Source organism: Cloeon dipterum, chromosome 4 (genome assembly GCF_949628265.1).
Source record: "Cloeon dipterum chromosome 4, ieCloDipt1.1, whole genome shotgun sequence".
In the NCBI taxonomy this organism is placed as follows: Eukaryota; Metazoa; Arthropoda; class Insecta; order Ephemeroptera; family Baetidae; genus Cloeon; species Cloeon dipterum.
In genome coordinates this window covers 29,381,086-29,403,040 of record NC_088789.1, presented here as the reverse complement: position 1 = coordinate 29,403,040, position 21,955 = coordinate 29,381,086, and the positions used below count along the sequence as shown (strand labels likewise).

Here is a 21,955-nt window from a genome sequence, read left to right as displayed (position 1 = left end):
GAAGAGCGTTTACACCTCATGTTCCCTGCTCTCAACGGACAGGGAGCCGGACGTGCGCCGACTCACCACTTGCTGGTTTTTACACTTTTCCAGCGACTTTAACGACAAAATGTCGGGCGTTCGATCGATTTCAACTCAATTTAATTCATGGTGTGCGAATTTTGTGGTAAATTCTTTAAATTGTGAAATAAATCGGGATTTTTTAGTTAGATGACAGCGAATTTTCTGCCTGATTAGCCAATTATCTCTAATATTTTAGCATATTTGGCATACAGATATTTTGCACAAAAATTCTGCAAAACCTGTTATTTGATTAAATGAATTTACCAGTTGTATTAAGCCCTTATAGTTCAAAACTACCACTAGATGGCGCCACCTTTAGTAATAAATTTAATTGTAACGCACTTCTACTGCGATTTCAGACTTGATCCTGCCTACGGTCATTTCTTCACTTAATGAATAATTTCTTTTGACGTGCTGGAAACCAAAGTCAGTCTAGCCATTCGCCGCTTATTTGTTTTGCTTATCGCTCGCACACTCGGACGTAGAATATTAAATTAGATTTTAAATAACGCAGTGAGTCTTATTCAAAATATCAATAAATCGATCTATTTTATTCCAGTTTGCTGACCTTGCCCGTGAGAATTCCAGGAGTGAATTAAATATTGCATTCGCATTCGTCTCGTTCAGTTGACCATCCCGTTAATTGGGGGTAAGAAATTTATTTATTTACTTGCTGTGATGTTAAATTAATTATTTAACTTAATATTCAAATTTTAGTGTTTTTTTTTTGGTTTTATGACTTTCCATAATTCTTCAAATTCTTTGTTGCATGCTAAATGTTTGACATTATTAACTGAATTCTTGTATTTAATTCCAGATCAAATCTTGGGATGAACAAATAACTCTTTTATTCCGAATATTCAGGAAATTCAGCTTCTTTTTCCCCACAGCGTAGGTATGTAAATTATTTCTTTAAAAAATCCTAACTCTTTTCAATTGCTACTGAAAAAATCGAGATTTTAATATACAGATCTTTTTAGTGAACTTTATGAACTTCTTCCCGCAGAGTTCAAGATTTTGCGGAGGAAAATGACCTCGTTCGTGAGAGTCCCAGGAACGAGTCGTTTCGTAGAAAAAACGACAACCGGCCTGACTCCATTGATGCTTGCAGCCAGGGACAGTGACCTGAGGCACTGCCTTGAATTGGTGGAAAAATCAGGCGAAAGGGCTGATGCAACAACAGAATTCGGAGTGTCTATGCTTCACTTTGCTGCAATGAACAAATATGACGGAATGGATATAATCCGTCATTTTATTAATAATGAAGGCGTGGATTTGAATAACAAAGATGCTGATGGCGAAGAACCGATCCACTATGTGGTTCGGCTGGCCGACTTTGAGCGAGCAAAGGAACTGCTGATTCTCAGAAACTGCTTACCGTATATACTGCACTTCTTTGTGTTAAAAAACAACTTTAAGTTCTGCCAGATTGTCCTTCAACTCGACGGCGAGCTGATTAAGGAATTCGACTCCAAGGGTAGATTGCCCCTCCACATCGCAGCCGAATTTCAGGGTCCGGAAATGGTCAAGTGGCTTGTTCGCGAGGCTGGAGTCGACGTCGAGGCCCTGAGCAAAGACAAGTCGACAGCTTTGCACTTCGCAGCGCGAAATAGGCGCATGTGGTGCGCAAGAAATAATTTTTCGTTTTTGCTGACTAGAAAGTTGGAGAAGCACGCCAAAAATAGATCTGGAGAAACAGCAATGCACGTGGCGCTTTCCATGGAAAGAGTCGATCTCGCTTACTATTTTTTGAAGGAAGGTGTGAAGTTTGAGAAATGCGATGATAATATTTTGATGTACTGCGTGAAGAAAAACAAAATCAAAAGTGCCAAATTTGTTTTCGAAAGATATTCGCGTCTTATGAAAGGGGTCGATTCAGCAGGTTGCAATTTACTCCACATTGCAGCAGAGTATTCGAACAAGGAAATGTGCAAGTGGATCGTCAGCAAAAATAAAATCAAGCCTAAGGATTTGTGCACCAAAAAATTAAAATCCACCGTCTTCCACCACGTGGCAAAAAACAAGGCTCACGGGGTGGAACTCGCCAGTTACTTCGTCGACTTGAGAGTTGATCTCAATGAAAGGGACCAATCAGGGGAAACTCCCCTCCACTATGCGCTTCGGGTTAAAAACCTGGACGTCGCCGACGAGATGATAGAAGACGGCGCTGATTTGAAAGTTAAGTTGGATGAATTGAACTTGTTGCAGTTCTGCATTTCAAGAAACCTTCTGTACAGTGCCATATTCGTGCATTCAAAGGACCGAAGTCAGATGCAAGTGAAGGGAAAAGAAGGTGAACACGCTCTTCACCTCGCGGCAGCCAACGCCGATCTGAGTATTTGCCAGTGGCTTTGCAATGCCCAATTTAATCCGCGATCCTTGAGCGAGGAATTGGAAAATTCCGTTCTACATTTCGTCGCCTACAACGAAAAGCACGGACAAAGCCTCGTCAGCTTTTTTGTTTCTCAGGGTGTGGACGTTAATCGTCGCAACAAGAATAAGGAGACGCCTCTGCACGCTGCTCTGTGCAAAGAAAACATCAAAGTCGCCGGGGAGCTGATTAAATTCGGCGCCAAATTTAAAGTCAAAATCAATAATGACAACCTTCTGCACTTTTGCATCCGCAGAAATAAACTCGCCAGCGCCAAATTCATAGTAGGAGTCAAGCCAGAACTTGTAAAGGAAAAATGCACTGGAGGAAAAACCGCGCTTCAACTGGCCAAGGAACACGCCGATCTCGATTTTTTCGCGTTTCTCACTGGAATATAGGCTCCGTCACCAGCATTGTGGAAAGTGAAATTCGCCTGGCTTTTGGATTGGAATCTGTATAGGAAGAAAAATGATTTGTGGTATTTTAAAATTTAGGTTCAATAAAAAACTTACAAACACACCAAGTAAAATATAAATATTAAAGCTTTTAATTTATGAAATGGAAATGGAAGTAGATTTTATTTATATTAAAATTTGGCAACTATCAATATTATATGAACACACCAATGTTTTTATTTACTACATACTCTACTTTTTTGTTATGTACTAAAAATCAATCGAATATTTGCTCTTGAAAGACAAGAACAAAAATTATTTATTTAAGGTTCTATAGAGGCCTCAATTGGCTCGAATTTATTTTATTCGCAATTCGATTTAATATTATTCCCCACAAACATAGCATTTAGTGAGTTTAAACCATCAGCCAGCGCTGGCTCATTGCGAACTGTTTTTGTGGCGTCAGAGGCATCTGCGTTGGAGGGGAAGGTAAAAGCGGCAGCTGGCAAACGAGCAGGCACGCGACTCAGGATGTTGAATGGAGATGAGCGGCGAGAGGAAAATGAAAGTTAATTAATGAAATTACTGCGGCGCAGCGCTTGTGAACGGAAAATTTAATTGAGGAGCTGCTGTTTCGGATTTAACAAATGTTGAAATCATTTACCACTTTGTCGACCATTTACGTATTGGAATTGGTCAAGAAAGATATCGAAAAACGTTGGAATAAATAATAGCCGTTCCAAGAGCTCGTGAATGAGATTGCTCTCGAGTTACTCATTATTGTGATTTGGGGAAGAAATTTTTATTAGAAATAAATCAAAAGTGATGATATTAACAAAAATTCCTTGTTGCATTGCTTTTCTGCAGGATTATTTTTCGAAAATCAAGCACCCAATGGACATGGGCACTGTGTTTAAACGCCTGCAACACAAAAGTATCATGCAGATCCCAGCGACTGCTACAAGGACATGAAGCTGGTGGTCGAAAACTGCACGATTTTCAGTACCCGGATAATTATGCAGTTGGCCAGGCTAAGAAACTCTCTTCGCATTTTGAAGAAATAAAGTGAACAGCGCCACACCACAGTAAATACACTGCATGGCTTGATTCGGAAGGGAACATACTATTCGAATGTACTTCTATTGTAGGAGAAGAACATGCTCTGCGAATCTGCGCCTCCACATGGCTCACACATTAAAGCTTCTAAATTGGAAACGTCGAAGCAAATATCTGCCAGTGAATCTAATTTATATCCGTGGGCTTCATTTTTAGAAAGTTTTAGAAAGATTGGCGTCTCAGGAACGCGGGAGTGGAGGTTAAAGCGCGAGACGAAATTTGGAAAAGAAAGAGTTGAACAAATGTCACAAAGAGAAGCAGAATTTTGGTCATTATAAATTATTTTTAAAAAACTCAATTATACTTTCTCAGACTATAACATCAATCGTCGTCATAACAAAACAATAATTTGCCTTCACAGCCCGCAAATTTGTCCAATTAAGAATTATTAATTAAGGCAATAGGGAAAAAATAGTTAAAAGTAATTATTAAGGCAAATGCCATCAACATGAAAATGAAACAAAAAACGAAGTATACAAATAAGGCCAGGCTCAGGCAAACACATGTAGGGGATAAATTTATCTCTTCTTTCCTGTTCATGTCTTTGTCTTCTTCCGTGTCATCGGTTTCATCTTGCTGTGAAAAAGAATTTTTAAAAAAAGATTAAAAATATTAAGACAAACTTACCGAAAGAGTTGAATCTGTGTCTGAATCCATTCCATGTAATAGCCGTTTTTCTTTTCTTTTGGCCCGCCAGAAACGTTTCCGCTCTCGTCTGAATACGAAAAAGCGACAACAATTTGAATTTCATTCGAGCGAGGAGTGAATTTATAATCTCACCTATTTCGTTCATTCATGTCAACCTCCTTAGTTAACCTTTCGTATAACGAGCCATAGAAAATCAGGAAGACAATTACAACTATGACGGCTATGGATACGAACAATATACAGCTGGCGATCCTGAGGTTGTTCAAATGTTCGTCCAAAATCATATAGGAATCGATGAGTGGTTTGCAGAGAAGAACTGCTCAGAGGATCAAATGGAATTGAACTGCTTCACTAAACTGATTGAGAAGCAAAGAATATGTATAATAAACTCTAAGAGGGGACCAGTATTGTTGTTAGACAAGTATATATACTAACAATATAAATTCCGACTTTGGTCTGAAAGGCTTCTTTATCATCGCTTCAAATAAAACTATTCTTCAGAAAATTACAATTTTATAGGAAATATTTAATCAAAGATTAATTAGAGTTAAATTTTTAAAGCAATAAGTTAAATTGCATCATTGAATATATATTATTTGTGAAATAAATAGCAAGAGTTTTATTTATCTCTAAGAGAGCATTATTGATACTGAAACGAGGACCGAGGAATCGAAAAAATTCAAATTAATAGAAACATTAAATGAATTGGATACCTCCCGTCGCGATCTATCCAATATTTTGTGTGAATGATGAGAAAAAATTTACTTAAATTAGAAAATAAATCGTAGTTTCACAAAAAATAGACAATATTTGTATGCAAACTTTTGAGCAGTTTTTTTAAATAAATTAAATCGTTTTTCTTATATTTAATTTATTAAAAGCTTTACTTAATGACATTATAACAACTTTTGTTTACTTGCTATAGTATGTTTTTCGAGTCATCTTGAACTTTGAAGTTTGGACCCTACTTGAACGCAATCCCCTCTCTCTTTCGGATTTAGATACTTCAGTTCTCTTTGAGAATCGAAAGGCTCCAGACACACGCAGCTCCTAAGCCTAACTTTTTTATTTCGTGTTACTTTAAGAAGATATCATGGCCAACGAACACGCAGGAAATCCAACCTCCCTGCAGGATGAAGCCACGACGGTCAATTTATCCAACACGGACTATCTGTTCAGGTGCATCGACCGCCTGAGGCCCACTTCCGAATGCCCTTACGAACCGCTTTGCTTCGCCAAAATGCCTCGGACCAGGCGAGAAAATATTCTGAGGCTGCTCGCGTTCGCCAACGACGATGTGGAGCCGCGGCACAAGATCCCAGATCCGCGGATGCTGGAAGTTTTTAAGGTTTTGGTGAAGGATCCGATTGAACGGATCGAGTTCATGCCCAAAAACCCTGGACAAGCGGACATGTTTTTTCTGCCTGCGATCGAAGGAGTGGCGGAGAGCAACGCTCACAGCATCAGATTGCTGAGGGTGAACCTGATCTGCCCTAGTTTCTGGTCTCGACCCGAGGGATTCGCCACTCTCAAGTTCAGAAACCTCCGGGAACTGCGAATGCCTGGTTTGGTTATGCGAACAGACGATTTTGACAAGGTGACCTCAGCCTTTCAACACTTGACCATCCTCGAATGCAACCTGCACTTTTCCTTGAACAAAGAAACCATGGCGGTGATGCTGCGGCGTTTGAAAAAACTGAGGAACTTCCTCTTTGACGTTGTTTCCGACGGGGAGGAATACTGGACTTCGAATAATCCCGCGGAACCCGGCCGGTGCATCCCATACAGCCGGCTCTTGGTGCAGCAGTTCCCTTTTTTAACCGCAATCGGCTGCGATCCTGATTTGATTGGAGACCGTACGCAGTTCTATCACGAGTGGGAATCCAGTATCTGCCACGTTTTGGATGACAACGAAGCTGAGGCGCTGAACGGAGCGAGTGGACTCAAGCACCTGTTCGTCCGGCGTCAGATGCACCCCCGACAGGCAGAGTGGCATTCCGACTCCGCTGAAACCCTATTTGTTGTCGGACTTTCTGGCTTTTATGAATGGGAATCGCTCTGCCGGCTGAGGAAGATCAGGAAACTTGTCACAATCAACTGCTGTCCCTCCAGACAAATGATACCAAGGTTGCGAGCCTCCGTCAATTACAAGAATAGGAATTGGCAAATGTATTTGGTGAAAGAGCATCGCGCTCCAGACATTCGTCTTTTCATGACAATTAATCCCCTTCCTGCAACTTTGGACGGGATCGTGGAGTTGCACTTCTACGACTTGCCGAAAAACATGAAAAGAATGGTCAACGTGATGAGGGCGCCTGATTTGACGAGCATCCACTTAATCATTAGAAATCTGCAGAAATATAATCTGAAGGATGTCACGGACGCTTTGAGATCAAGAAAATGTGTTGCTCGCAGTCTAAAGTCCTTGATTGGTAAATATATTTTGTTTATGTTTGTATAGTTTTTATTTATTTAACATGCTTACTCCTTTGCAGTTCAGATTCAAGAACCTCTTGATTTGGAGAAGCAAGCGATGGTGGGTGGCTTTCTTGAAGTCATCTGCCATAAAGCGCCGAATTTACAAGGTTTCCAGTTCGTTGACTTTCGGAGCAAAGATCTAGTTAAATCCCACATCCATCTTAAGGAATAGTGTAGAATATGTGATGACAATATTTCTGCGTTAAGTCTGTTGAATAAAAACTTGTGATGAAAAGAAACAGTGAGATATTATTCTTTCAGCTCCTTGGGATTGTAAAAAAAATATATTTTAAAAACAATCGAGAGGGTAAAATGCCCGAAATTATTACAAGCCCATTCCGATATAGGATATTAATGGAGATAAGAATTTTGAAATTTGTGAGGTTTTTCTGCTTCATTTCCATAAGGATAAGCTTTGCCGTTTAGAATTACACAACAATATTAATGACTAGAGGTACTCGTCTAGCTAGACTTTTGTTGACAGTGAAAAGTTGTGTGTGTATTGCTCTCTTTATGTGTATTGGAGGCTGTGGAAGTTGTAAAATTATAATATCCCTGTGTTAAACTGATTCAAGAAGCTATGTCAATATTAATTTTTCAAATGAAAAGAAAAGGTTTTCCTTGTAAAAGAATAAAGTGTAAATTTACTAACTCATCTGGAAAAGTTTTATTTGTTCGACATATGTAATTTTCATATTAATAATGATATCTTAATTCTAAAAAGCAATTCCAAACAATGAAACAAAAAAACCGTAAACAAAAAAGGCCAGGCTCAGGCAACCACATGAATGGGAAAAATTTGTGTCTTCTTTCTGTGCAGATCATCGTCATCTTCCGTGTCATCGGTGTCATCTTGCTGTGAAAAACAAATTTAAAAAAAATAGTCAAAATAAAGAAATAAGCCAAACTTACCGAAAGAGTTGAATCTGCGTCTGATCCAATCGACGTGCTAGCTGTTTTTCACTGTTGAAGGCCGCCAGCAGAATCGTTGCCGGTCTATTCTATGAATACGAAAAAGAGAAATCAATGTAAATTTCCTTCGAGCAAGGAGTGAATTTAATTAATCTCACCTATAGCGTTCATTCATTTCATCTTCCTTAGGTGACCCGTCGTTGATCAAGCCAAAGAAAATCAGCAAGATGATTACGACCATGAGGACAATGGGGGCGAACAAAATGTAGCTGGCGATCCAGAGGGTGTTCAGAAGCTCGTGAGAAGACATAGAGGAATAATAATCGAGTGGTTGCACAGAAGACGGAAATCGAGCTGCGTTTTAATTAAATTTATGTTAAAATAAAGCGATTAAAAGATATTTATTTTATGTTTATATTAGATTCTTTTTAATAAATATTTTATGAAATTTTTAAATAAATTGTTCAAAGAATTTTTATGGGAAATCCGCAAGCCTTTATGTTACATTAACATTATTAATACTTTATGCAATAATTTTAAAGAAATCAACGACCACTTTAACAGTAAGGAATGAGTTGGACTCACCTGGATAATTATAAATATTTTGCTTTCTTGAATAAAGTAAATGCGCAATACGAATAATGCCAGTAGGTTGTCCAGTAAACGAGTCGAAGTTGGATTGTGTCCAGCATGGTAGAGCTGTCGCGAGATTGTTGGTGAATGACTTCTGTTTTAGCTCTCCGTTCTGTTTTATAGCTGCCTGTGGTAAACCACATGGAAATGGAAAGTTCAACATTTGGAGTTTGTTCTCTACATAACATAAACGGGAGAATATATTAGTGCTGAAATATTATTTACAAATTTGTGTTGGTTCAAGAATAGCAGTTTATGTATTTTTATAAATAATTTTTTGTTAATTTTTTTCCAAAAATCTTAAATTTGAACTCAAAAGTTGCATCATAATTTTTAAAGTCGCAATAAAAATTCAGCAATTCCCCGCAGCAGCAAAGGTAATTTTATGATTATTTTAATGCGATATGCGCGGTTTGTGGAAATTAAAATTTTACACGCGTTTCAGAGTTAGTTCAATATTCTTTATGTTTATTTTTTTATAATTATTATTTTCGAAGGCTGATTTTTTTAATTTTTAATTTCTGGATCAAAGCCATATATTATGCTTGTCAGGAACTAGAAATCAAACTAAACAGCGAAATTTCATCCAAATAAAATAAATGCGAATGATTTCTTTTCAATTACCATGCAATTGGATTTTTTTTAAATTTCTTGTCGATAAAAATATAATTTTTAATGCTCTCTCATCCGCTACAGAATTTTTCCATCGATATTCCTCCAAATCATTTTGTATACTTTATTTCGTAATCCAAATATTTATTTTACTAAAGTTCTAATTGTAAGTAACCCTTTATTTGTGCCATTTTCTCTGTTTCTGTTGACACGGCGTTGCTTCTTGCGTGTCGGCAGAGTGGAATTTCCGGGTCGGATAGTTATAAAATCGGACAGAAGGATAAAATAAAAACGGTGAAATAGGCACTTGCGAAGGAAAATAATTTCTCAAGCATATTTATAGGCACTGAAGAGAGAGGCGCGACACAAAATTATTCTTTTCCATCGCATGCAAAATTGATTTCGCCTCTTGCACGCGCATAAAAGAAAACCTGCTCTTACCTAGAATTGCTTTCAATTCATTTTTTCTGTTTATTTTAGGGGTTCATCTTTTTAGAGGGAGAGATTCCCTCTTCTCTAAGATTTCATTTGGATGTCTTTGTGGTGTTTAAGGGGAAAATATGTATGCGTTTACACGCGATCTCTGTTTTCCGTAACAGACCAACAGGAATCTCATAAATTAGGGCTGCTTTGCCAGCAGCTATCTAATAAACGCGAATAAAACGAATATGCATAAATCCAAAATAATTACATCAAACCCAACTAAATTAGCTTTATCGATTTTTCTTGTAAATTTGTTTGAGCAGACAGATCAAAGTCTAATGTTCTACAAACTATTATTATTCTCAGTGTTTTCAAAAGCTTTATCAGCTTAAAAGAGTGACAACCGATCAATTCATTCACCTACGCACTCACGATCAGTGGACATCAAAGTATTTCCATCACTGAAGAGCCGCACGCATTACTCGCTTAAAATGTTCAAAGTACGTTACGTCCTTTTCGATTCCTCGCTCTTCATATTTTTGCCAGTGGTTGCTGTAATTATCCTCCTCATCGCCTCAATCAGCTGCAAATATAAACTGACAAAGAAAGACATCTCCAAAGTTATGTGAACAGACACAAAAGGTAAAATATTTTTTTACCTTTTCGAAGGTTCGAAATTGTTACAAAATATTTTATTTTTCAGCAACAATAAGAGGCACTTGTCAAGCTGGACTTTTGTTGACAGTGAAATTTCGTGTGTGTATTGCTCTCTCTATGTGTATTGGAGGCAGTGGAAGTTGTAAAATAATAATTATTATTAAACTGATTCAAAAAGCTATGTCAACAAGGATTATTTAAATGAAAAGAATAGGTTTTCCTTGTAAAAGAATAAATTGTAAATTTATTAACTCTTCTGGAAAAATTTTATTTGTTCGTCATATATGTTATTTTTATATTAATGATATCTTAATTCTAAAAAGCAATTCCTCTTCGCGCTAGGGTCGTATATTATTTATTCAATATCCATGTAATCTGGCGTGGGTGGCTTTTGTTGAGCTGCCTGTCTCGCATTGAATTCCAATCTGAAAATAATGGAGATTTAGTTGAATTTTAAGAAGAAATCTGCGAGCTACCTCATTTTCTCCAATAGCTCCGATTCTTGTTTCCATTGCTCCCGAGCCTCTCGTTCCATTTGTTCAACTTTTTCTTTTCCAAATTTCTTCAGGCGCTTTAACCTCCACACCCGTTCATAAGAAGCCCATCTTTCTTTAGCAAACGTGACCCACGAATACAAATCCGATTGACTGGCAGACATTTCCTCCTCCGGTTCCAATTGAGAAGTTTTGTCTGAGCCGTGCGGTGGCGCGGATTCGGAGCGTTTCCTGCTCCTTGAAGAGCCTTCATTTAGTATGTTTCCTTCCGAATCAACCCATGCTGTGTATTTACGGTGGTGTGGCAACGTTCGCTCTATTTCTTCAATCTCTGAAGAGAGTATCTTTGCCTGGCCAACTACATAAGAATCCGGGTCGTTGAAAATCATGCAGTTTTCGACCACCAGCTTCATGTCGTTGTAGCACTCGCTGGGATCTGCATAATACTTGTGTTGCAGGCGTTTCAACACAGTGCCCATGTCCATTGGGTGCTTGATTTTAAAATAATAATCCTGCAAAAAAGCAGCACATCGAGGAATTTTTGTTAATATCATCACTTTTGATTTATTTTTAAAATTAAATTTTGCTCCTCCTTAAATCATAATGAGGTTTTACAAGGAAAAAAGTTTTAAGAGGGCGATTGAAAAAGTAAATCATAGCAACTAACCGGTAAATCGAGAGTTATCTCATTCACGGGCTCTTGGAACGGCTCCATGTAGTCTTTATTCCAACGTTTTTCGATTTCTTTCTTGATCAATTCCAACACATAAGGTCGACAAAGTGGTTTTTGCTTTGGCAAATATGGCAGGTTGACCTGTCCATCTTCAACCTCATAAGTCGGGCTGCTTATAGGGGGAGATGGTCTTTTCAACTCAGTGTCAGCCGGCTGAGAAAAATAATTAATTAGCAACGCTTAAATTGATAGTGTTTTTTAAGGAAATACTAGAGAAAGAGTTTTTAAATTATTTTATTAAATGCTTACCTCTTTGCTCTCCTGCTTAAAGGAGCGCGTTTTTCTTGCCCGGCCACTTGACTCTGACTGCTTAGACATTGTGTATCAGCAGGCAGCACTAGAAATTCTGCTCAATTTAAGAATTAAATTAAAATAAAATTTTGAGATTTAAAATTACGCCTGTTGATTTAATTTTCATTTTCAGAGAATTTCCATTGGAAAAACTTCACCCTTGGCAGCAAAAAATAATTATTGAACGCAATTTTATTATAGAGGAATATTCCGTGAATGACGGCGGTATAAAATTTCTTCTTACAAAAACATTTTAGTCTTAAATTCCCTCGATAAAAATAAATAATTTAATAAAAGAAACTCTGCTGTTCATGCTTTCCACTGTGAATACCTAAAATTCCTTCTCTTTTTCTACAAAGGTTCCAATAGATTTTCATCTACAATGTGAGCCACGAAAAACAAACTGTTACGTTTTTGGAATAATTTACAATTCTAAAATTCATCCTGACATATTATTTTATAAAGATCTAATGTAAATGAGTAGAATACATTTTTAAACCAAGATTACCATATAATAGACACATAACCATCTTTTTCGTATTCACTCAGATATGTCCGCGCGTCAGCCTTCTTTCAAAGTAACCAAAATACAATAATATAAAGGGAATTGCACTGGCTTATTGATCTTCAGGCCAGCCAGTAGTTATAAAAGCATAATTCCAAGCCGCTCCGCAGGGTAAAATACGGCTGGGCTAATTAGGAATTTAAATTTCAAGGCTGTGACACACTTTTAATCGAAGGAAATATTAAAAGAACAAAAAATAAAACTTACACCAGAGAAGAACACGGATGGAGGGATGTTTCTATGCGGAGGGTCGAGAGAAAGAGAATATTCTGAAGGCGCAAACATGATGTTAATACACTTTCCTCCCACCTTTTTTGAAGGGTTTGCGCCGGCAGGTGCAGCTACATCTCGTGAAGTAATTTCAAAATAAATTAGTTTTTACCTGCTAACTGACTTGAGAATAATATGTTAATCAGAGTTAGATGTTATTTAAAAATATTAAAACTGCGTGAGTAATAGATTTAAAATTGTAAAAAAATTAACAACTTATCTAAAATTTTATTTTCTGTAGATTAATTTTAATTTAAGCGATGTGGAATGAAGCCACGTTTTTGCTTTAGCGCGGTCCTTTTTCTATTGGGTATTTTTGGTTTGATTTGCTTGTTTTTGGCTATCGCCATAATGAGTACTTTTAACTACTTGTTCCCTGATGTCTAAATTAAGATTTTTTTACTAGAAAAATTTGCCGGTTGTGAAGGCAAATGTTTGGCATGACAACGATTGATGTTAAAATCTGAGCAAGTAAAATTAAGTGATTACTTAATTAAGTAATTATTTAAATGACGAAGATTACTTTTGATTTTAGAGCTCTACTTTTATTTCTCTGAGACACAAAACTGGACAAAATATTTCTTATTCATTAGGCTATTTTTTGAATTTACACTATTATGTACAAAAATTGTCAACTAAAATAAATATATCAATGATGTGGGTGCTCAAGGTTTGACTCCACAAAACAAAACTAAGTGTGCTGGTTTACAACCAATAATTATATTTTTAATTGAAAGTTCACAGTTCGTTACTTTCGGTATCTATTATGTTTCCGATTTTGATATTCCAGTGAAACATTAGCCTCTAAAGAGTCAATATTTGCGACGAACAATCAAACAAAGTCGATAACCTTTGTTCAATGCATAGTGGTTTTGCTTTTACTCATTATAACTCTCTAGACACTTGGCGAGAAAGTCGATTTAAAAACCACAGATCTTCTAGTAGAAAAGAACAACAAATAATTTGAACTCCTAAAATCCTGTATACAGTTTTAATCCTGTACCATATTGATTTTATTTCTTGTTCTATCGGTTTTATGACAGATGGAACACTCCGTTCATGGGCTTGGCCGACATAGACCGATTCATGCAGCGATAGAGCAGACTCTCTGCTTCGTCTCGGCGCCAAATTAAATAAAAGTCAAAATAACATTTTGATATTCTGCGTCATGACCAACAAATTGAAAAGCGCCCAGTTTGTGCATCGCAGGGACAAGAATCTGCTTAAAAACTACGTCGATTCTAAAGGGCAAACCGCCCTTCACGTGGCTGCCGCGTGCGCCGACGAGAAAATGTGCACGTGGCTGGTGCGTGTGGGCGTCAGCGCCGAGAGCCCGGAGTCCACGGTGCTCCACAAGGTCGGCTACAACGCAGCACATGGCTCCAAACTCACCCCCTTCTTCGTCAACATGGGTTTAGATTTGAACGAAAGGGACGAATCAGGCAAAACTCCCATCGTGCACGCCCTCAGGGCCGGAAACCTGGCTTTGGCTGAGACAATGCTGGACCTCGGCGCCGATTTGGAGATCAAGGTCGGCGGATTCAACCTCGTCCACCTGTTTTTGATTTGCAACAACATGAAGGCCGTCCGATATTTGCACAGGAAAAATAAACAAATGGTTAAAGAGATCTTGTCGCCCCAAGGCACGAACGCCATGCACCTGGCGGCCACCTTTGGAGACCTGGAAATGTGCAGCTTGCTGTGCAAACTCGGATTCGACGTGCGAGATATAGCTTCTCACTTCCGAAATTCCGTTCTGCACTTCGCCTCGCTCAACAAGCAATTCGGAAAATCACTCGTCCCATTTTTCGTCTACAAAGGAGTGGACGTTAACCAAAGAAACGCAACTTTTTCTGATCAGGGAGGGCCAGAAAAAGGGAGTGGTCAGTAATCCTATGCTAGTGGCGCTCATGTGTTTGCCACCAAACAGCGAAAAAGAAATGAGGAAGCATTTGTCTTCTTTGGGACTTATTTGTAAATTGCACGATGCGAGAAATAAGATCATGCAAGGAACCATTAAAATTAAGGGCTTTATTTCTGTTTTTATTGGCAAGTTGAAGTTTCGATGTTATTTGAATTTTTTTCAATGATATCAGAAGAGTTCAATAGACCTTATTTTCATTTCTAAAAATTAATTGTTACGAGCAAAAAAGCATCTAATAGACTCATAAATTTGGAATATTCGTATTACACCACAAAATTAAACGACTGATAGGACATAACCAATTATTAAACAACTTTTAACAGCTCTGCATTGTCTTTTCAGAAATAAAGATTGACTTGGCAATACACATATCTTTGTTAAAAAGGTATTAGGTCATTTTGTTAAATGTTATTTGTTGAGAAAATTCCACACTGAAGAGCACTTTGAATCGTTTGAATTCCCCTCAACGGCTGAGAAGTATTATTGCTTCGATTATAAAGGCAGCGGAGTCCGTTTTCTTTGAATTTTGAATTATCACGGAAACAGGCGGTATTTTAGTGCCTGCCACCTGGCGACGTTAACCTTTACCCTGAGTAAACCTGTGCGCCCATGCGTACTGCAGGTTTAGTGATAAAACGATTATTCCTTGTCTACCAGCCGAACGATAAGCAGCAATCGTGCTCGCTCACAAGGCCAGTCAAATTTGGTGCTTCGCTCTCGCACACACGTAAGTAGAATATTATTAGATTTTAATTCACCTTATCGCGCAGTGAGTCTTATTCAAAATATCAATAAATCGATCATTAATTCCAGTACGGTGACCTTGCCAGTGAGAATTCCTGGAGTAAATTAAATATTGCATTCGTCTCGTTAAATTGTCCTTCCCATTAATTTGGGGTAAGAAATTTACTGATTTATTTGCTGAGATGTTTAATTTATTATGAACCGCAATATTCTAATTTTTTAATATGTTAATTAATGATTTTATGACTCTCCATAATTCCTCAAATTCTTTGTTGCATTCTAAATGTTTGGCATTTGACTGAATTCTTATTTGTAATTCCAGATCAAATCTTGGGACGAACAAATAACTCTTTTATTCTGAATATTCAGGGAATTCAGCTTCCTTTTCCCACAGTAAAGGTATGTAAATTATTTCTTTAAAAAATCCTAACTCTTCAATTGTTACTATAAACATCGAGATTTTTATATACACATCTTTTTAACGAATTTTATGAACTTCTTCCCACAGAGTACAAGATTTTGAGGTGGAAAATGTCTTCGTCATTCATGAGCGTCCAAGAAACGAGTCGTTTCCTAGAAAAAACGACAACCGGCCTGACGCCTTTGATGCTTGCAGCAAGGGACAGTGACTTCATGTACTTCCTTGAATTTGTAGAAAAATCAGGCGAAAGGGCTGATGCAACAACAGAATTCGGAGTAACCCTGCTTCACATTGCTGCAATGAACAAATCTGATGGAATGGATATAATCCGTTATTTCACGTTTGAAGCAGGGCTCGATTTGAAGAAAAAAGATGCTGATGGCGAAGAACCGATCCACTATGCGGTTAGACTGGCCGACTTTGAGCGAGCAAAGGAACTGCTGATTCTCAGAAACAACTTATCGAATATACTCCATTACTTCGTCACAAAAAATAACTTGAAGTTCAGCAAGATTGTCCATCAACACGACGGCGAGCTGGTTAAGGAATTCGACTCCAAGGGTAGATTGGCCCTCCACATCGCAGCCGAATTTGCGGGTCCGGAAATGGTCGAGTGGCTTGTTTGCGAGGCTGGAGTCGACGTCAGGGCCTTGAGCAAAGACAAGTCGACAGCTTTGCACTTCGCTGCGCGAAATACGCAAAACAGCTACGCAGGAGAAATGGTTGAGTTTTTCTTGAGTAAAAAGTTGAATAAGTACGCCAAAAATGAGTCTGGAGAAACACCAATGCACGCAGCACTTTCCGTGGAAAATGTCAATGTCGCTCGTGACTTGTTGGATGCAGGTGTGAGGGTTAAGAAGTGTGATCCGAATATTTTGATGTACTGCGTGAAGATCAACAAAATCGAAAGTGCCAAATTTATTTCCAACAGGTATTCGCATCTTATGAAAAGGATCGATTTTGCAGGGTGCAATTTACTCCACATTGCAGCAGAGTTTTCGAACAAGGAAATGTGCAAGTGGATCGTCAGCAAAAATAAAATCAAGCCTAAGGATTTGTGCGCCTCAGAATTGAGATCCACCGTCTTCCACCACGTGGCAAAAAACAAGGCGCACGGGGTGGAGCTCGTCCGTTACTTCGTCGGCTTGAAAGTTGATCTCGATAAAAGGAACAAATCAGGGGAAACTCCTCTCCAATATGCGCTTCAAAACGAAAACCTGGACGTCGCCGACGAATTGATTAGCAATGGCGCTGATTTAGATGTTAAGTTTTATGGATTGAACATGTTGCAGTTCTGCATTTCAAGAAACCTTCTGTACAGTGCCATATTTGTGCATTCAAAGGACCGAAATCAGATGCAAGTGAAGGGAAAAGGTGCTGGTGAAAACGCTCTTCACCTCGCGGCAGCCAACGCCGATCTGAGTATGTGCCAGTGGCTTTGCAATGTCCACTTTAATGCGCGATTCTTGAGCGAGGAATTGGAAAATTCCGTTCTACATTTCGTCGCCTGCAACGAAAAGCACGGACAATGCCTCGTCAGCTTTTTTGTTTCCAAGAGTGTGGACATTAATGGTCGCAACAAGAATAAGGAAACGCCCCTGCACACTGCTCTGCGCGAAGAAAACATCAAAGTCGCCGAGGAGCTTCTTAAATTCGGCGCTGATATAAATGTCAAAATCGATAATGACAACCTTCTGCACTTTTGCATCCGCAGAAAGAAACTCGCCAGCGCCAAATTCGTGTTTGGAGAGAGGCCAGAACTTGTAACGGAAAAATGCTCTGGAGGAGATACCGCGCTCCAACTGGCCTTGGAACACGCCGATCTCGAGTTTTGCACATTTCTCACTGGAATATATAGGCTCCGTCACCAGCATCGTTGAAAGTGAAATTCTCCTGGCTCTTGGATTGGAATCAGTATCTACATCCATATTCAATTAATCGGATGAAAAATGAAATATCGTAGCATTTTAATAATAAGGCGAAATAAAAAATGGCAAACAAGCCTTGATATTATAAACCACTTTTTTATTTTAAAATTGATACACAAACAAAAGGAGATTTATTTATATAGCAATTGGCATCCATGAATATTCTTTGAACGATTGTGTTGCATTTTTATCTATTTTAGGACATATCTTAAAAGGTTACTAAAAATAAATCGAATATTTTCTCGTAAAAGATATGAACATTAGTTAGCTAAGGGCTGGGAGGCCTCAATTTATTCTACCCGAAAATTTGACTGAAATTCCCAAAATGAATATTTTACCCAAACGTGTTAAGTTCAGTAAGCCAGCGCTGGAACCTTGCGAGCTTTGTTTGTTAAGGTTTTTTACTCTCCTTAGCGTTGGAGGGGAAGGTAAAATCGGTCATGTGACTTTGGATGTTGAATGGAGCAGAAACTGAGCAGCGAGATGATGAAAAATGAATGAAATTTCAGAGGCAGAGGTAGTGAGAGTAAAATTGATTCGAGGAATTGTGGTTTTGGATTTAAATATAATCAAAACCAGTTGGCCACGTATTTTTTATTTTAAAGAGCTGTTTTCCTGTTACTTGGTGTTATTGTTTGTTTAAATTTAAAATAAAAGAAATTGTATTTTTAAATTTATTTATTTTCCCTCAATTACAATGGTTTGTCTGTTTAATATTTCCACATACACCAGAAGTAGAGAAAAGTAGTTCCTAAGTTTCTTATTAATAAAACGGGACGTAGGTTAGCGCCGTGTTGTTAAACGCATCTTCTGCGTTCAAGTCAATTCCCTGCTCGACCAAAAACTCGCATAAATCGAGGTGACCCAACTTTGCCGCAACGTGCAAAGCGGTCATTCCGTAATTGCCAATTGCGTTGATCATGTCTTTATTCTTCTCGAGGACAAACCTAACGCTTTGCAATTTGTTTCTACTAACGCAAAAGTGCAGGAGGCTGTCATGAGCCAATAAGGCATTAATGCTGGAGCCTGCCCGGAGCAACGCCTCAGCGACGCCCAGATTTTCTCTGTCAAGAGCATGGTGCAGAGGGGTCTCGAGAAATACGTTTCTTTGATGCACGTCCACCCCTTTCTCGGTGGCAAAGTACTCTACGAGTTCCGCCCCGTGTTTTTCGTTGGCCGCGGCGAGGTGCAACACATTGTTGTTCATCTCGTTCGAGCTGAAAGGATTGACGCCCGCCTCTTCGCACAGAAACTGGCACATTTCTCTGTCCGCGTGCTTCGCTGCCAGGTGAAGAGCGTTTTCTCCCAAAAGCGTTAACTGCGTGACCAGTTCTGGGTCCTTGGAATGCAAAAATTGGACGCTTTTTAATTCATTGCCAATTACAGAATAGTGCAGCAGGTTGAAGTGGCCAGATTTTACTCTAAAGTCGGCACCGAATTTGACCATCTCCTCAGCGACCTCAATATTTTGGTTAATCAGCGCGACGTGAAGAGGGGTGTAGAGAAACTTGTCCATTTTGTTCAAATCCAACCCCAAGCCTACGAAGAAAGCGACGAGTTGTTTTCCGTAGAATATGTTGCAGCCGACGTAATGGAGAGCCGAGGATTTCCTAACTCGGACCAAAGTCTTGGCGTCGACGCCCTCTTCAATTAGCCAGTGGCACATTGCCATGTCCGCGGACTCAGCTGCGATGTGAAGAGCGTTTTCGCCATTGGAGTCACGATGTTTTATCAGAGATTTGTTCCTACTTTGCACAAACCTTGCGCTTTTGAGCTTATTTCTTTTGACGCAGTAGTGCAAAAGGTTCTTGCTGCACCTCTTTACTTTGACTCCAAAGTCCAGCAACTGCTGCGCCAATTCAAAGTTTCCAGTCGAAAGGGCCAGGTGCAGGGGCGTCTCGCTCGAACTGTTTTTGGCGTAAACGGACAATTTCAAGCGGACGACCAAGTACCTGACAATTTCTCTCCCATAATTAACGTTCAGCACAGCGCAGTGCAGTGCAGTCATTTTGAGTGCGTTCACAGATCTTACGTCGACGCCTTTCTTGATAATCCACTCACACATTTTCAGGTCCGCAAACTCGGCCGCAAGGTGGAGGGCACTATTGCCTTTTGCGTCTTGCTTTTTGATCAATTCAGGGTTGTCTGCGTGAATAATTTTGACGATTTTTAAATTGTTTCGGGCAACAAAGAAGAGCAACAGGTTAGTTTCCCCATTTTGAAGCTTCAAAATATTCCTGGCGAGGCTAAAATCTCCTGTCCTGATGGCGTAAAGGACTGGCTCCTCGCCGTCAACGTCCTTTGCTTCCGATAAATCGAGTCCTTGGCTCAGGAAGTGCGAAATAATTTCCAGTCCGTGTCTCTTATTCACGGCCGCGAAGTGAAGAAGCGATACGCCAAAATCTGTAGTCGCTTCCGGATTTTGGCCTTTTTCCACGAGTGTCAGGCAGCTTTTCAGGTCTTTGTTTTTGGCCGCGAGCATCAACAGAGTGGCGCCCAACTCTGTCTTCTCGTTGAAGCGTTCGTTTTCTTTCATGGCGATGAATGAATTCATTTTCTGCTGAAAAAATATTTCGATTTATTCTGTGACCTTTTATCGATTGAAAGATATATTTTAACTTACAATTAGTCTGGACATTTTGCTTCCTTCCAACTGAAATGCTACCAATGGCTAGGAAAGCGTTAACTCTATGGTACCTCTCGTTTGAATGACAATAAAAGAATAAGCAGTAATTTTGTGTAAATGCAGTGAAGAAACGAATGTTTGGCAAACAAAAACATCAACTTTGAGCTTAAACGCGATCAAAGTCAGTGATCGTCAGGAGAACAAAAATAGTATCTACTTTGAAACAAACTAGACAATCCCAGTTAATTTTAATAAATTCTTTCTCTTGGTCGCAAAACACGAATGCTTGAAGCGGTGGGCTCTTTGGCTAGCAGACGGTTTCATTTTTAGTATATGTTCTGTCTGGCGTTTTTGGCAGTTTGCTGATTTTTTACCATTTGGCGCTTAGCATATATGGAGATCACAAAAGGAAAGACAAAAAATATATAATAGGCAGCAGTTCATTGGCTCGGTTTTTTAATTTTTATTTAAAACAAATTTAAGAATTACGAATATAATTAATTATTAAAATAATAACATTTTTTAGATATTTATTTACTACAATGATTGTTTCGTATTTCTTTTAATTTTAAATTATTATGCAAACCTTATTGAATTTTTATGAATATCTTATAAAATTAATAACTGTTATGTAGATAATTTTTATTATATTTTAAATAGCATATACTTATTTGATTTATATATAGTTGCATATTTGCATAGCATATCTTTGTGATTGGATTGATATAAAAGTGCGCGCCGGATATATTTTAAGTGTAGCTAGCGAATTAAATAATTTACAATAACAACTTAAAACACAGCAGCTTGTAAATATGTATAAAATCGAAGGTAAAATCAATAAATGACTATGAAAAACCAATGGAATCAAATAAATACACAGAGCTCTATGAAAGATTTTTTATTTAATAAAAAATAAATGAAAACTCCTACCAATTTTTAATTCCCAATGAACGAAAAGGTTTTTTCAGTTCCCCATTTATCATTGGCGCATTACTGGGGGCCGAGCGATTGTCTTTATTTGCGTAACAATAATACTGGTCCCCACTTAGCGTTTAGTATACATATTCTTAGCTTCTCAATCAGTTTAGTGAGCCACTTCAATTCCACTTGAGCCTCTGAGTAGTTCGATTTCCGTATTCTCTGCAAACTACTTGAATCCTTTTCAAAGATGTTTTCTGACGATCTTCTAAACAACCTCTGGATCGCCAGTTATATCTTGTTCGTCCCAATCGCCGTCATAGTTGTAATCTTCGAGCTGATTTTCCGTGGCGTGATCAATGACGGGTCAACTAGGGAACATGGAATGAATCGACGTAATAGGTGAGATTAAAGTTACTCCTCACTAGAATGAAATTCGTATTGATTTCTCTTTTTTTCTTATTCAGAAGAGAGCAGAAACGTTTCTTGCGAGTGATTAGAAATGAAAGACGGCTATTACATGGAAACGATTCAGACACAGATTCAACACTTTCGGTGGGGTTTGTCTATTTTTTTTATATTCACTATTTTCAAAATTATTTTTTGCAGCAAGAGGAAAGCGATGACTCGGAAGATGATGAAGAAGACCTGCACAGAAAAGAACCCATAAAAATATCCATGCCATGTTTCTGCGTCAGCGTGCTCTTTTTTCTATTGGGCGTTGTTTCTTTGA

At 38.5% G+C, this 21,955-nt stretch overlaps 4 protein-coding genes across 4 annotated transcripts; 2 read left to right on the top strand and 2 right to left on the bottom strand.

Annotated features, from left to right (window-relative positions):
- Window positions 1-1,092: 1,092 nt before the first annotated feature.
- On the top strand, window positions 1,093-2,832 carry LOC135943723 (putative ankyrin repeat protein RF_0381). Its single transcript, XM_065490385.1, has one exon. The coding sequence runs from the start codon at window positions 1,093-1,095 to the stop codon at window positions 2,830-2,832; it is 1,740 nt and encodes a 579-aa protein (XP_065346457.1).
- Window positions 2,833-7,843: 5,011 nt separating this feature from the next.
- Window positions 7,844-11,853, bottom strand: LOC135943722 (bromodomain-containing protein 4-like). The gene is made up of 4 exons (XM_065490384.1): window positions 11,785-11,853; window positions 11,470-11,688; window positions 10,895-11,314; window positions 7,844-7,927 (listed from the first exon to the last, which is right to left on the bottom strand). The coding sequence occupies exons 1-4, from the start codon at window positions 11,851-11,853 to the stop codon at window positions 7,844-7,846; spliced, it is 792 nt and encodes a 263-aa protein (XP_065346456.1).
- Window positions 11,854-13,829: 1,976 nt separating this feature from the next.
- LOC135943721 (putative ankyrin repeat protein RF_0381) lies at window positions 13,830-17,630 on the top strand. Its single transcript, XM_065490383.1, has 3 exons — window positions 13,830-14,544; window positions 15,208-15,312; window positions 15,838-17,630. The coding sequence occupies exons 1-3, from the start codon at window positions 13,830-13,832 to the stop codon at window positions 17,628-17,630; spliced, it is 2,613 nt and encodes an 870-aa protein (XP_065346455.1).
- Window positions 17,631-18,441: 811 nt separating this feature from the next.
- LOC135943720 (putative ankyrin repeat protein RF_0381) lies at window positions 18,442-20,214 on the bottom strand. Its single transcript, XM_065490381.1, has one exon. The coding sequence runs from the start codon at window positions 20,212-20,214 to the stop codon at window positions 18,442-18,444; it is 1,773 nt and encodes a 590-aa protein (XP_065346453.1).
- Window positions 20,215-21,955: the final 1,741 nt, after the last annotated feature.